Raw genomic sequence first — 13490 nt, 5'->3', positions numbered from 1 at the left:
CCTATTCACTCTGCTCTGCGTGTGTGTGAAGAGGGGGGCAGGAAGAAAGGAAGGGCAGTGAGAAGGAGGGAGTGGAGAGATGGAAGGGCAGGGATGGAAGAGGGAAGTGGAGGAGGAGGGGAGGGGGGGACTCTTGGTCATCTCTCCTGAAGGGGATAATGGGAGAGGAGCGCATTGCAATGGCTGCCATGTAGTACCCTCCCTGCACAATTAGCCAATCAGCAGCGCGCTCTGCCAGCCAGGAGGACGCATAAAAGAAGAACATTGCAGCAGAGGCACAGAAGGAGACTGCGAGAGGAGCAAGGAATTACACACAAAAACAACAGAACCAGAACACCCTCCCCTGGACACACCCTGCTGAGGATCACTGCTTCTCTTTTTTCTGAACCATCGCCCACGCCACTCGGAGAGAACGCTCTCCCTCATCATCATCCAGTAGAAAACCCCTTTCTCCTCATTTTCATCCTATAGAGGACACCTACAATCTCAGAGGGCTGAGATCCCTTGGCGAAGATTGTATTTTTTTCCTTTTTTTCTTTTTTTTTCTTTTAATTTTGACTCCCAAACAGAACACCGGGGCCATATAATATAAAGGCCGAAGAGAATATAAAGACTCAGCCTTCAGCTTCAAGACCAGTGCAAAGAAGGACCTAGATTTCTTTCATTGTACGTCAAGAATGGTTACTGTACGTATGACTCTATTTCTCTTATATTTGTGAGGAGGATGTTGTGGCAGTATGCATGCATTGTATCACAGTCCTTTTGTGCTGGAGTTGTTGTTAACTGCATGTACACATGTGATGTAGCCACAGACAGATCCATCTTTCTTATCCTTGGCGGAGAATACTATCGTTTTAAGTGGAGCTCCACTGCTAAGCCCACATGCCAAAACATAGAGGAGCTTTGGGATTAGTGTCCTGCGTTTTGTCCAGTATGCGATGCCATATTATTATGGTAAGATTACAAATCGATATAGGCAATTAGCAATCTCATACTGAGCGATGCGCCATGCCGGCTGCGCTCCAGCCTGCAGTCATCCTCAGCGGCGCTGGATAAAGTCTTTATCCTGCCATTTTAGATAGCACACGTTTTAGCATCACAGCCACGATGACTGTCTAAATGTCGCAGCTGTGAATTTATTTCTTCGATTATTTTGATGAGTCCAGATTGAGGAATTCCGCAGGATTACAGTGATGGAGAGGCAGAAATGCGATGAGGCGCTGCCTTCAGATGGAGGGGGGGAGGAGGACGAGCTTTCTTTCGCCTGGCGCAGCGCAAGGATGCTGGAGACGGCTTTCTGAGACAAAACATGATGCCTCGGAGGCTGAGGGCCCATCCAGCAAGGCAGAGGAGAGGAGAGAAAAAAAAAAAGGGTCGAGTCACTCCGGGAGGGGGGAGGGGGGGGGGGGGAGAGATATTACGCATCCATTGGTTAGCATTGAATCAGACAAAGTCCAAATTCCTCAGGGTTCTCGTTGCGATGCAACCGAGTAAATGGGCTGGAAAGCTCAGAGGCCGCGACAAGCGAAGGGCCGTGCGCGGACATCTCCATTTTAAAGCGCATTTCTCCAAGTATCGCATCGCATAAGTACAAGATGGCCATGCTTGCGTTGCGCTTGTCGGATAAAAGGAGATGGGAGCGCTGATAAATTAGCCTCGCTGTGTGCCGACGGCCGGATTGGGCGTGTCTCTGCTGGACTCGAGCACCAAACGAGGGCCTTGAAGCCTCAAACGGCCTATTCCGCTTTCCCTCTTGACATGCTCCACGGATGAATGCAGATAGTTTATCCAAGCAGACCAATTAAGACCAGAGCGATTTACATAAAATTATAGAAGACAATAAAAAAAAAAGAAAAAAAGAAAGACAATAAAAAAAAAAGAAAAAAAGAAAGCAGCAGGGAATCAGCGTGGATGCTGCCCTGAGATTCCGTGCAGGTGTTTTTTTAAAATAATAATAATCCCAAAGTGAGATATAAAAAGAAAAATGATAAAACAGAACTGAATATTTACACACTATAAAATGCTCTGTCTAATAATAGTACACAGGATCAATTATTTAACGCAGAGAGGGATTTGGATGTGAGAGACATGCTCGAAATACAGCACCGTGATTGACTTTAAGGTCACATTTGAATAAATCTGAAATGACCAGAATAACGTCTGGAAGAAAAAAACAAAAATTGTGCGTAGTGGAGGAAGAGAAGGAGGGGGGAGGAAGAGAAGAAGAGCACTTGCTCGATTTGTCCTCTTGACACGTTTCCAATCGTAGTTTTATTTTCCCTTTGTTGTACGTTACCTATTGTCCCCTTTGCAGGCCTTGACAGTGTCACATCCACAGTGGCTGTAGCTCCCCTCCACATGGTCCGCAGTCTCCCATGCCTGTACCGCAGTGCCAAGCAAATAAAAGCGTTGAGTCAGATAACCTTTCCAAGGCACTAACACAATTCAAGGACAAGGACAGTCGAGGCCATCACTGTAAACCCTCTTATTTGATCTTAAGGTAAAACTGCTGTGCCCAAAGCTCTTAGAATCAAACATTTAAATCTTGTTTTTAAATTTTATTTTTTTAGCTGGAGGTTTAAAAAATAAAGAGGCAAATTTAGAGTGTGTCCAAAATAAAGTGACTAAAGGCTTTTTTTTCTCCCTTCTTCTTATATGTTTTTTTTAACAGTTAATATCTGTCCTGACTAGGTCGGTTGAGACGTTAAATGCAATTATGTTATGTAAGCAGTGATGTGCCTCCTGTTGCCTGTGACTTCATGTAATTATCAGCAACAAATATAAAGCCCGTAGGGAAGAAAGAGGTATATACCTTCCTATGAGACTGCAAAAAATTAATCTCTGCTTACAGTTATCTTTTTTTTTTAAAACAATATTAATCATGAAAATTCAATATACAGAATATGAAAAGTAATATTGCATGATTTTCTTCTGATAACATTATTCATATTTCAAATTGTGGTCATTCACTAATACACCACCCTCGTGTTAAAGCCAGGGTTTGAATGAACAGGATTCTGGGAAACATTTTATATAAAGAGCAAATAAATATAAATTGGAGGTGCTGATTTTTTTTTTTTTTTTTTTAATATAAATATATTTGACCTATCGTGTTATTTTTTTTGTTTTATTTTTTTTAAACTTGAAGCTGGCAACTATAACAGTCATTGTTCCCGGAGAGTCCTGCAGCCCCTGGCCACGACACAAAGCGCCACTGTTTACATTAATATTCATAGTGCTGCCATAGCCTCTGCGAGAGAGAAGAGGAGGAACGGGTGGCTCTTTTGTTTGGTCGCTTCAATACGTTTATTCAGCAAATAGGCGCTCCGGTTCATGAATGCCTGCAGAGCTCACAAGTCTTGCCTTTCTAAATAAAAAAAGGGGCTAAATAGGAGAAAAAGGGGAGAAATCGAGGGATCCTGTTGGGCATTTGGCACATTTAAATACCATGCATTTAAAAAAAAAAATCTAAATAACTGGGAAGAAAAGGTTGAGGAATTCTGCAAAAATATATAAATATAAATGAAGTGGATTCGTGTTTGCTTGAGCCATCTGTGGCCTCAAATGAGACCGTCCGAAAAGCCACTCCCTTTTTCAGCACGCTGGATAGCTCCCCGCATGCTACAAGGACTCGCAAGACACATTTGTCTCCCCGAGCCTTTGACGTTGTCTGCTATCATCTTATCAAAGCTGCACACACACACACACACCCAAGAGAAGCTGAAATCTTTTAGAGGATCTTTTTTTTTTTTTTTGTAGTCTGCGGAGCGGAGGACGGGGACGGAGTCTCGGTGCATGGCTGACATGAGCTGTGACTCCTGTCGTCCTGTTGTGTTACAGCTGCCACCATGATCCCTTAAGCTGCAGAGAGTGTGGCTAATGCCCTTTGTTTGGGATAATCCTGTAATCTGTGTTATTTAGAAGGCTCATTTACACTTTAGCCTAGCATTCAGTTTTGATTCATGCCTTCCAGAAAAAGAAGAAAAAAAAATCTTTACATAATGCATTAGAATTTGCTCAAGGTTATATCTTAAAAGAAGAAGTCTTTGTTAAGATTGTAATTTAAAAATGCACCAATATGTGCCTTGATTGATAATTTGTGTTATTTACGCTTAAAGATCTAAACAGCAAGCAAATTTGCATCTACATTAGGCTTATAATTCCCAAACCTTAAATACTGACAGTGAGCACATCCTCTTTTTTTTTTCTTCACTACATATCACAGATATTAACTGTAATGTCTAATGTGGTAAATCTCATGTTAAGAGGTGAACTGGGAAATGGGTAGTCTTCTGTACATCACAGCCTCAAGTGCTGTGCTGCATTTGGAGCAGAAGTGAATTGGGGAAGCTGTTTCCAAGCATCAGAAGACATGGAACGCAGACTGCGTTTACATTTAGTCTTGTAATGCTTCTGTGTTTTGTAATTTAATAGTGTACAGTGTAGGTGGTATGTGTGCTTGGCAGTGGAGGCAGGGCTCTTGTTTGCGTGCAAGTCTGGGTTCATGTGTTTGGCAGTGGAGGCAGGACTCTTGTTTGCGTGCAAGTCTGGGACCATGTGTAGGCGATGCTGATGCAGTACATTAAATATTAAGGGAGATCTCACAGAACCCCAAAATAGAAAAAAAAAACAAAGCAGTGGGGGGCACATAGTGCTCCCGTTAATCTCATAGAAATTCGAAAAAATACAATTTCTTGAACATTATTTTTTTGGGCATGCGTCTAGTTAATCCTAAAAATGTTGAGAGATAAAAGGGTCACTGACATGCATCATAGGGTCTCAGTCATATTTACACCAGGACACCATGGAGACTAGCTACCCCTGGAGTGATCCTGTTTAATGTCTCCAAAGCAGTAAAAAAAAAAAAACACCTCCGTATCTTACGTATACTGAGCGAATTGTGATTATTCATGCTATTGTGGGCCTTCCTATAACATCACAATCATTTCTTTTTACTACATAGCAATTGGGTTAGTGCAAACTGAAGTCTAGACGATTTGATCTTTCTTGTTGGTGTACAGTATGAAATTTGACAGCCTAAAATTGATGCAATCCTCTGTGATTTTTTTTTTATTTTTATCAATTTGTTTCAAATAACTTCAAAGCATGCTGTTGCTCTCTATTTCTGTATGAGAAATCTTAATCTTAGTTGCTGCTTATGTCAGCCAATCTCTGTGCCCAGCCCATCCTCAGTGGGTCTGTGAATTATATAACTTCACACTGTTCACTGGGAATGTGTGTTCTGCCATGCTGAGGGTTATTTCAGTTGGCGAGTCAAATTTGCCCTAATATGTTTTTATTTTTTTTTTCCTCCCTCAAAATGCTTTTGTCATATTTGGGACACATTCAGTCTCTCATATTTCTGTTAGTTAGATGCATCACATCACACAACAATGCACGAGGTCAATATTGCAATAAATGCAACATAACAACTTAACTCCACCCTTTATTTTTGTCAAGACGTGTAACTCATCATCATTTATAAAGGCACAACAAATGATTTTCAGCTGTGTACCCAAATCTTTACTTGACAGATTGCTATTCTGTCAGCCGCCCTTTGTGCGTCGATGTGTGTTTGAAGTATTTTATTTTTAGGCTGTCTAAACTCTGTCACTGTGCTACTTTTCTCCTTGTCATTATCAATTTGACTTACTGATATTCCATGATTCTACAGAGCCATATAATAATAACACAGGGCAGACAAACATCTAACCTGTATATCTGCTCCTAATAAGCACAGACTAACACACTCAGCTTAAAGTATGAAAGCCATTCAGCCATTAGAAACAAGCAGTCTTTGAGGGACCGTTACCTGGGCAACCTGAGTCAAGGTGAGGCTCAAAGCAAGACAGCCGGTTACAGAGACGAGGGAAAAAGCAGCTTTCATTAGATAGACCCTTTCACAGACACAAGAAAAAGAAAGAGAACACATGAAATGAAGCACGCATACAAAAACACACATGAAGAAATGAGTTCTCTCAGTAATGTGATTCCTAATCAGGATAAGCAGAGTATACCTGTATTTACCAAATGCTGGTGGATTAAAAGGAGATAATGAGAGATGAAAATTCAGAAAATTCTGATCCTGACACAAACATTTATTCTGTCTGCTACTACTCCAAGGTTACCAATCAAGAATCATACTTAAAGATGCATATTTAAATTAAAATAATGATTATTATGCATTCCAAAAGGAGAAAACCAAAAAGCCATAGGGCCAGGTCATTTACAGGTACTTCAATGTGTTATAAATAATGTTTAAGTAATAGTTACAGTAATTTGTCTGTCATGTTAGGAAATTCCCTGAATATAATTTTGAAATAATTCTTAAGATTCATTAATTAAGTCCCGTTGTTGCTTTGGACTACATTGTAAGACCCCAGGAGCTTTAGAGAAGCCTCATTTAGGCCTTTTGACTTACATAACACCCACAACTTAGAGATCTGCAAAAGCTCGATCCTACAACCTAACATAATTTATGCTTTGGCCCCACTAGCACACAAGCATTATTGTTTATCCAGACAATTTAGGAAGTTGTCTGTGAAAAGATATTGAAATGCATCAAAACCAAAACAGCATTCTTAGAAATATACTGCAAATGCACACAGAGTAATGCTAAAGAGGTTGTCATTTCAGTTGCATGGATACTTATTTACTTTGACAAGTGAAGTAAAATAAATATTTAATTTGATGTCAGACCATAAAATAAATAGCAAATGGAAATATTCAATTAATTCATGTCAGCATATTAAAGTAGAATTAAAGTAGATAATAATCTATCACAGGTTTTCACCAAATATTACAATTTTCTTATTCAGACAGCTGGACAACAAAGTAGAGACTTAAAACATCTCTATCACAGAAAGGAAAACACCCTAACAGATTTTTATATTAATTCAAATTAGATTAATATAAGCAGAGCTTGCAGTCATTTCCTTTGTAGAGTTACAATAGAAATACTGATCCAGACACAAAGAACTAGGTGCTGAGTCTGAGGTTGGAGAAAATGGAGCAGGAACTTTTGTTTCTGACCACACAGATGGTCCTTGAAATCCCATGTGCCCTAAAATTAAGCAGCATGGAGTACACCAGAGCAACACGAGTGACACATGCATAGCTCTATAACCCACACCGTTACTCTGCTTAGAAAAATAAGAGTCAGTCGACCACAAAGAAACCTCAACAAAGTCAGAAGAACAAACATGTCATTCGGACTTATTTTTTATTTAACTAAACCGTGATATTCCACCTTTTTGTGGCTCTAAATCCATTTAACATAGTCACTCTCTCTTTTGTCCATCATCTCGACCTCTGCCACTTCTAACTCCCCCAGCCTCTTGCCAGCCTCACACACCGCCATCGCTATTATCCATCCCTGTGTAATGATGTAATGGTGTTTGACCCTGGAAGAGAGTAGGGGGAGGGGAGAAGTAAGGAAAAAGGGACTGTGACATCTGCAGGACCAGAGGCAGGGAGCGAGAGCCGAGGAAAGATGGGGTGAAGAGGGGGGGAAGGGAGATGATAAATCAGATCTTGTATCCATCTCCATTTTAGCAATGCTGATTTCCTGACCTTTCCCTGTGACAGTGACAGAGCGGGCAGTTTGCGAGTGTGGCTGTATGTGCAGCTTGTGTTTGTGTTCTGTGGTTAAATATTAGACATTTACACCACATCACAGCTTTATCTCAACGTGTCTCTCTTGGTGAATTATGAATCTAACTCCACCCTCTTCCTCAGCAGATAATCAGCACCATGGAAACCCAGGTGTCCAACGGTCCAAGCGGAACCAGTCTGCCCAACGGCCCAGTCATTAGCACAAATGGCTCCACAGACGACAGCAAAACCAATCTGATCGTCAACTATCTGCCTCAGAACATGACCCAAGAAGAATTCAAAAGTTTGTTCGGTAGCATCGGAGAGATTGAGTCCTGCAAGCTAGTCAGAGACAAGATAACAGGTATACCGTTTCGTCCAGGCTGAAAAAAAATATACGTATGTGTTACCACTATGGCTGGTTTTGAGAATCTCTAACATCAATATGAATCTTTCCGTGTCTCCAGGTCAGAGTTTGGGATACGGTTTTGTAAACTATGTGGATCCAAATGATGCAGACAAGGCCATCAATACACTCAACGGTCTCAAACTGCAGACTAAAACAATCAAGGTGAGCGGGCCTCCGTTGTCCACAAAATTCACTCTTCATTTTTTTTTTTGACTCTTGACAGCATTCTAGACAAAAAGAGAGGAAGTGGAGATTTTGTCAGAAGGGGGGGGGCTGTTGAAAGAGGTGGCGACAGACGTGGCAGAGGGAGGGGAGGAAAAATGGGGTGGAGGAGGCAGAAGGGAGCGGTGGCTAAGAACAAAGACAGGGAGAGAAAGGCTGAAAAGAGAAGGAGAGTGTGGAGGTCAGAAAGCAAGGGGCGGACAGCATGCAGAGGTTATTGTGATGGAAATGTAATTAGGATGCCTGACTGTGGAGCATGAGGGTCAGTCCAGGTTAGCCCATCTGCCTCCAATCTAGGCTAATTAGGGGGCTTCTTTGTCCCAAAATCAGATGAGGGGAAAAAAGGGGCATATTATTAAACACTAATTCCTTCCACCACCCCCCCAACATGATCAAAGTAGATCAAAGATTGAGACAAACTGCAGGACTGAAAAATCCAATCTCTGAGGGAGCAGAGCAGGTGATTTTCTAACAGCTGTCCATGAAAACGGACGCTAATTCTGACTTATGACCAATGCAGCAATGAGCTTAAAGTCAAACTCTGGATTTGGCTCCTTTTTGGACGATTAAACAGACAAATGACTTTGTATATAATTTTCATAGTATATATATAAACTGTCAAATGCAAAACGCATACTCGCTGGAGCAACCATGAAGTGAGAATAATGAAGCCGTCGTGGCAATTATTACACTTAATAAGAAACCTTATGTTATGACATTCATTAATACTTGATGTTTCTATACATAAGTCACTTTGTCTGTGAATAACTTCTTAACAATTTATTGTCAGATAAAAACAAACAAGTCCTGTGGTCAACACCGTACTTTCATCTTCCTGATTTTGTAGGAAGCATCAAGAGAAAGGGGTGCGGGTGTGAGGGAAAGAGGGGGGGCAGCAGTAAGAAGGGTAGGGGGTAGCTCAAAGAGCAGAATGCCAATGACAGGATTAGAGGCCATATGGGCTTCAGGCACCATCTGTACTGTGGGAGCGACAGGGAGAGGGTTAATTATAGGGCAGCCTCTGCTCCCCGAACACAGCAACTCCCCCCTGACTCGTCCGGTACACCCTAATCACTGCACCACACAACCCTCCTGCTCATATAGTCTGTCTGTGTACACAATAGACACTGGTGCTTAATGCTGATGGATGAAATCAGAACACCTGTATTCATCTGAAAGATAATATACATACGTCGGTACTGGAAACCAGCTTCCTTTGTGCCAATAAGCAAAAGTGCCTGCAATGCTACAACTTTCTGTTCTTAAAAAGAGTAAAACTTTTAAACATTTGTATTCATCACACCATATATCTCCATATAAACACTGTGTGTGTGTGAACAGTATGTTTATAAGTTGTCAAGAATCCTGCAAGTCTTGTGATGCAGTTACATTGTTTGCTGTTTGCCTGTGGAGCTGCTCTCCCCCAGAGAATAGAGACAAAGGAAGGAGGCAGGACAGGGAGGGCAGCTCAGCCTATCTCAGACAACACTCACTCTGTCTCTCCATCACACACAAACACACCACTCTTAACAATGCACTGGACTGGACTATCTCTCACAGAAGTGTTCACATGCTGCCATGAACACAAAAACGAGAATATGTCTTTGGCTTTTACAATCAATTAGATATCGCTCTGCAGTACTAGATGAAAAAATTTCTGAAAGTAGACCAACAGTAAACCATAAGGGATATAAACACAGATGCATCAAAAATGGCCGTGCGCTAATTAAGTCACTGGTGAATTCAGGAAAAGTATATCAACCGAGGCTGGTGTTTTTCAGTTTTAAAACAAAGCTGACAGTTGGGCTTGTTATCCGATGATTGGATTCAGTTTGGGTAATGGTTACAGTCGTCATAGTGCGTCTGCAACGGTCTCATCGTGGCTCAGTGTGAGCTTAAAGGCACTGATTAAGTCTACAGACACCAAAGAGACAACTGGGTTTGTGGAGATGACAAATAAGGAGGACTCAAAATAAAAACTATTTGCTGGGACTCAGTCAGCTTCCATAGGACCTTGCTAACATGGTACTCCAGCAAAAATGAAGATTCTTCCCTCAGCAACAATAAATATGATTATTTGAATTTGTGTGTGGTAGGTATCATATGCCCGGCCAAGCTCGGCTTCCATTCGTGATGCCAACCTTTACGTGAGTGGACTCCCCAAAACCATGAGCCAGAAAGACATGGAACAGCTGTTCTCCCAGTACGGTCGCATCATCACATCCCGCATTCTAGTGGACCAGGTTACAGGTACAGCCTTATTTCATATCTGATGCTGTCACTCAATACATCCGGACGAACCGTATCCATCCACCTCGAGTCAGGCCAAGCAGACGTGCACGCAGCAGCGGTCCCTGATGCCAAGGTAGTAACATTGGTCTGCTTTCTTATTCGGAGCAGGCATATCACGAGGAGTGGGTTTCATCCGGTTTGACAAGCGAAATGAAGCAGAGGAGGCCATCAAAGGACTGAACGGACAGAAGCCTTTGGGTGCCGCCGAGCCCATCACTGTCAAGTTCGCCAACAACCCCAGCCAGAAGACAGGCCAGGCCTTACTGACTCAGCTGTACCAGACTGCTGCCCGCCGTTACACGGGGCCTCTACACCACCAGACTCAGCGTTTCAGGTACTGAACCTCCACCAGCCTCACAGCAACCCCCACCAATTAGTCCCGTACTAACCAGTAGATAGTCTGTAAAAATATATATTGTTTCAAGCCAAGTCACAGGTAATCCTGCTCTGTTGCTGTGCTTAAGCGAGCCAAATATCTTGCAGATTTTAAAAGGCAAGTGATAAGTGTGTCAACATTGCTTTGTTTTTAGTAAGTTGTAAAATATTATTACTGTATCACTAGTCAAAATCTAAAAGGTTTTTGACAATTATCAAGCCTGAACTACACCAGAGAATGGCTAAGAGTAATTATTGTTCAGTGGCTACATTCAATTCACCAGATGAAGTGGCACTTCTACAAAAAGTAAATGTGGTCCAGACTTGTAATATCAGTAAAATGTGTGGTGTTAAACATTCAAAAACAAAAAAAACAACAACATATATTTCTATTTTTCTGTCACTCTAACACTTACTATTAATCAAACTGTTCCTTTAAGTAAGCATTACTTTATAGTAAAGAAGGAAATGGCAATATGATATTGTCCCTCCTTCTCACTCTTTTTCTCTGACTTTCTTTTAAACTGCAGTGTGATCCCTTCACTTGGAAAGGGACCAGATCCAAATAACAGCTCAAAACCAATGTAAGAAACCAGATTTTTCCCAAGTACAATTGAAAAGTAAAGCTAAATAAATTTTGGTTTAAATGTCACCTATGCTTCATAGGCATCACAAAGACTGAAATTGCCAGATATTAGAAACATCTACATGGATAATTATGAATACAGGGTAAAAAACATTTGAAAATCAAAGGCTTCCAGTGTTGAATATATTTTAAGGAACCTCACAAACAACTGTAGATACCCTCTAAGGTTGGAATGCTCACTTACTCAGTCTGAGTACTTTTTTTTAATCATTAGGTGTAAAATGACCAAGGATACAAAAGTTGTTTATCTTACATTTAAATCATTAAAGGGGAATCTATTTTGGAGTTTCAACTGAACTCATGATAAAACAATAAATACCAGCTGAAAGACATATTCACAGGACTATTTGACACGGCATCAGTTTGTGGTTGGATGGTTTGGGAGAGCGTTGCAGTGAAGGATGCCCTCTGGAGGCCAGCTGGTGAAGGAGCTACATGTTAACATGAAAGCCCCCCTTCCTTGTAGATCTCATAACTAACTTCTGCATCCCCTTCATTCTCCCTCTTGCGTTGCAGACTCGACAATTTACTAAACGCCAGCTACGGAGTCAAGAGGTAAATGCCAAAGGTGTACTTTCAAAAGCATCCATGCCAAAATAAAACCTCAAACAAAGTGCCCGGAATACCACCTGCTGACTTCATCTCAAAATCAGTTATAATGGCCATAATTTTTTAATTCCCACAGCCCATTTAACCATGTTACAGAAGCAGCTCAGACCACAAAATACTATCTGTAATTGTAAATAAACAACGATGTAGTTTGCTAACAGCAGGGTATTCTGGCATGGCTTTGTTTAACCTTTTCGTTCTTTTGTTTTTTAATTAATAGAAATAATTTATATGTATTTATTTATGAACTAACATTGTCAGTTTCAGTTGCTTTAATGTCCCCTTTTTTTCACCAGCATGGACATACCAGATTCCGTTTGCGTCTCCTCTGTTTGCTCCAGTTTTTGTATGATTTGATTCCAATTTGCTTTTCATCCCTCTCTAGGTTTCTGTCTTTTGTTCAATACTGTGATTTCTGTTGAACATTGTGATTCATGTGTTTAATTCTTCCAGAGGCTTTGGTCAGCAGAGAAAATGAGAAAATATGCAAATTGTGTGGGTGTCTTGTCTCAGGGCACACAGTGTCATTTTGTATGAAAGCAGGTAGTTTGGAGCCACTGTGGTGCCCACACATATTTATCTACTTACTGTACAGCAGAGGGGATGGAGATGGGGTCCCCCGACTCCATACCAGACTACAAGCTTTATCATTTCTCACAGATACATGCTCATAACAGAGTCAGTATAGAGCAATGAATGCTGTGTGGAACTTCAGAATGACACCCATGGTAGTTCTCCTACTCTCTTCCCCAGATTCTCACCCATCACCATTGACAGCATGACCAGCCTGGCCGGGGTCAACCTCACTGGTCCAACTGGAGCCGGCTGGTGCATCTTTGTGTACAACCTGTCCCCCGAGGCGGACGAGAGCGTCCTGTGGCAGCTCTTCGGGCCTTTCGGTGCCGTCACCAACGTCAAGGTCATCCGTGACTTCACCACCAACAAATGTAAGGGCTTTGGCTTTGTCACCATGACCAACTACGACGAAGCTGCCATGGCTATCGCTAGCCTTAATGGCTACCGCCTGGGTGACCGTGTGCTGCAGGTTTCCTTCAAGACCAGCAAGCAGCACAAGGCCTGAGAGAGAGAGGCTGCTGGTGCCAGCTCCTTCGACCTGCAGGGAGAGCAACCCGAGCTCTCTGTGCCATCACTCTACATGGGCCTGGACTGAGTCTCTCTCTGACATACTCTCACACAAATTCATGAAATGAAATCACAAACACAGACATGCAAACACACACATACATGCACGCACATGCCACAAACATATCCATACGCAAGCATACACAAGTCAGAGTTTCAAACAAACACACTAGTGGAGTTTTTCTTTTCTCTTTACACAAC

At 41.7% G+C, this 13490-nt stretch overlaps 1 protein-coding gene across 3 annotated transcripts; it reads left to right on the top strand.

Moving 5' to 3' along the window:
* The first annotated feature begins 624 nt into the window (after positions 1-624).
* On the top strand, positions 625-13227 carry elavl3 (ELAV like neuron-specific RNA binding protein 3). Of its 3 annotated transcripts, XM_008283109.1 has the most exons (8): positions 625-686; positions 7738-7957; positions 8061-8164; positions 10321-10474; positions 10625-10850; positions 12054-12092; positions 12687-12689; positions 12900-13227. In XM_008283109.1, exons 1-8 carry the CDS (start codon positions 678-680, stop codon positions 13225-13227), a joined length of 1083 nt encoding a protein of 360 aa, XP_008281331.1. In that variant the 5' UTR covers positions 625-677. The 3 variants fall into 3 exon arrangements, with proteins under 3 accessions (XP_008281331.1, XP_008281330.1, XP_008281333.1); XM_008283108.1 differs by lacking the exon at positions 12687-12689 and having other exon boundaries at positions 678-686; positions 7741-7957; positions 12879-13227; XM_008283111.1 differs by lacking the exons at positions 12054-12092; positions 12687-12689 and having other exon boundaries at positions 678-686; positions 7741-7957.
* The last annotated feature ends 263 nt before the right edge of the window (positions 13228-13490 follow it).

The sequence above is a fragment of the Stegastes partitus genome, unplaced genomic scaffold (assembly GCF_000690725.1).
Source record: "Stegastes partitus isolate 25-593 unplaced genomic scaffold, Stegastes_partitus-1.0.2 Scaffold297, whole genome shotgun sequence".
NCBI lineage: Eukaryota > Metazoa > Chordata > Actinopteri > Pomacentridae > Stegastes > Stegastes partitus.
The sequence above is the reverse complement of the archived record's forward strand: the minus strand, read 5'-3'. Positions and strand labels throughout refer to the sequence as shown.

What these genes read in the sequence shown, in the direction of transcription:
- elavl3 (XM_008283108.1), top strand. An exon ending in AGTCAGAGACAAGATAACAG is followed by an intron (nt 7,958 to 8,060) that starts GTATACCGTTTC and finishes CCGTGTCTCCAG; the next exon opens with GTCAGAGTTTGGGATACGGT. An exon ending in TGCAGACTAAAACAATCAAG is followed by an intron (nt 8,165 to 10,320) that starts GTGAGCGGGCCT and finishes TGTGTGTGGTAG; the next exon opens with GTATCATATGCCCGGCCAAG.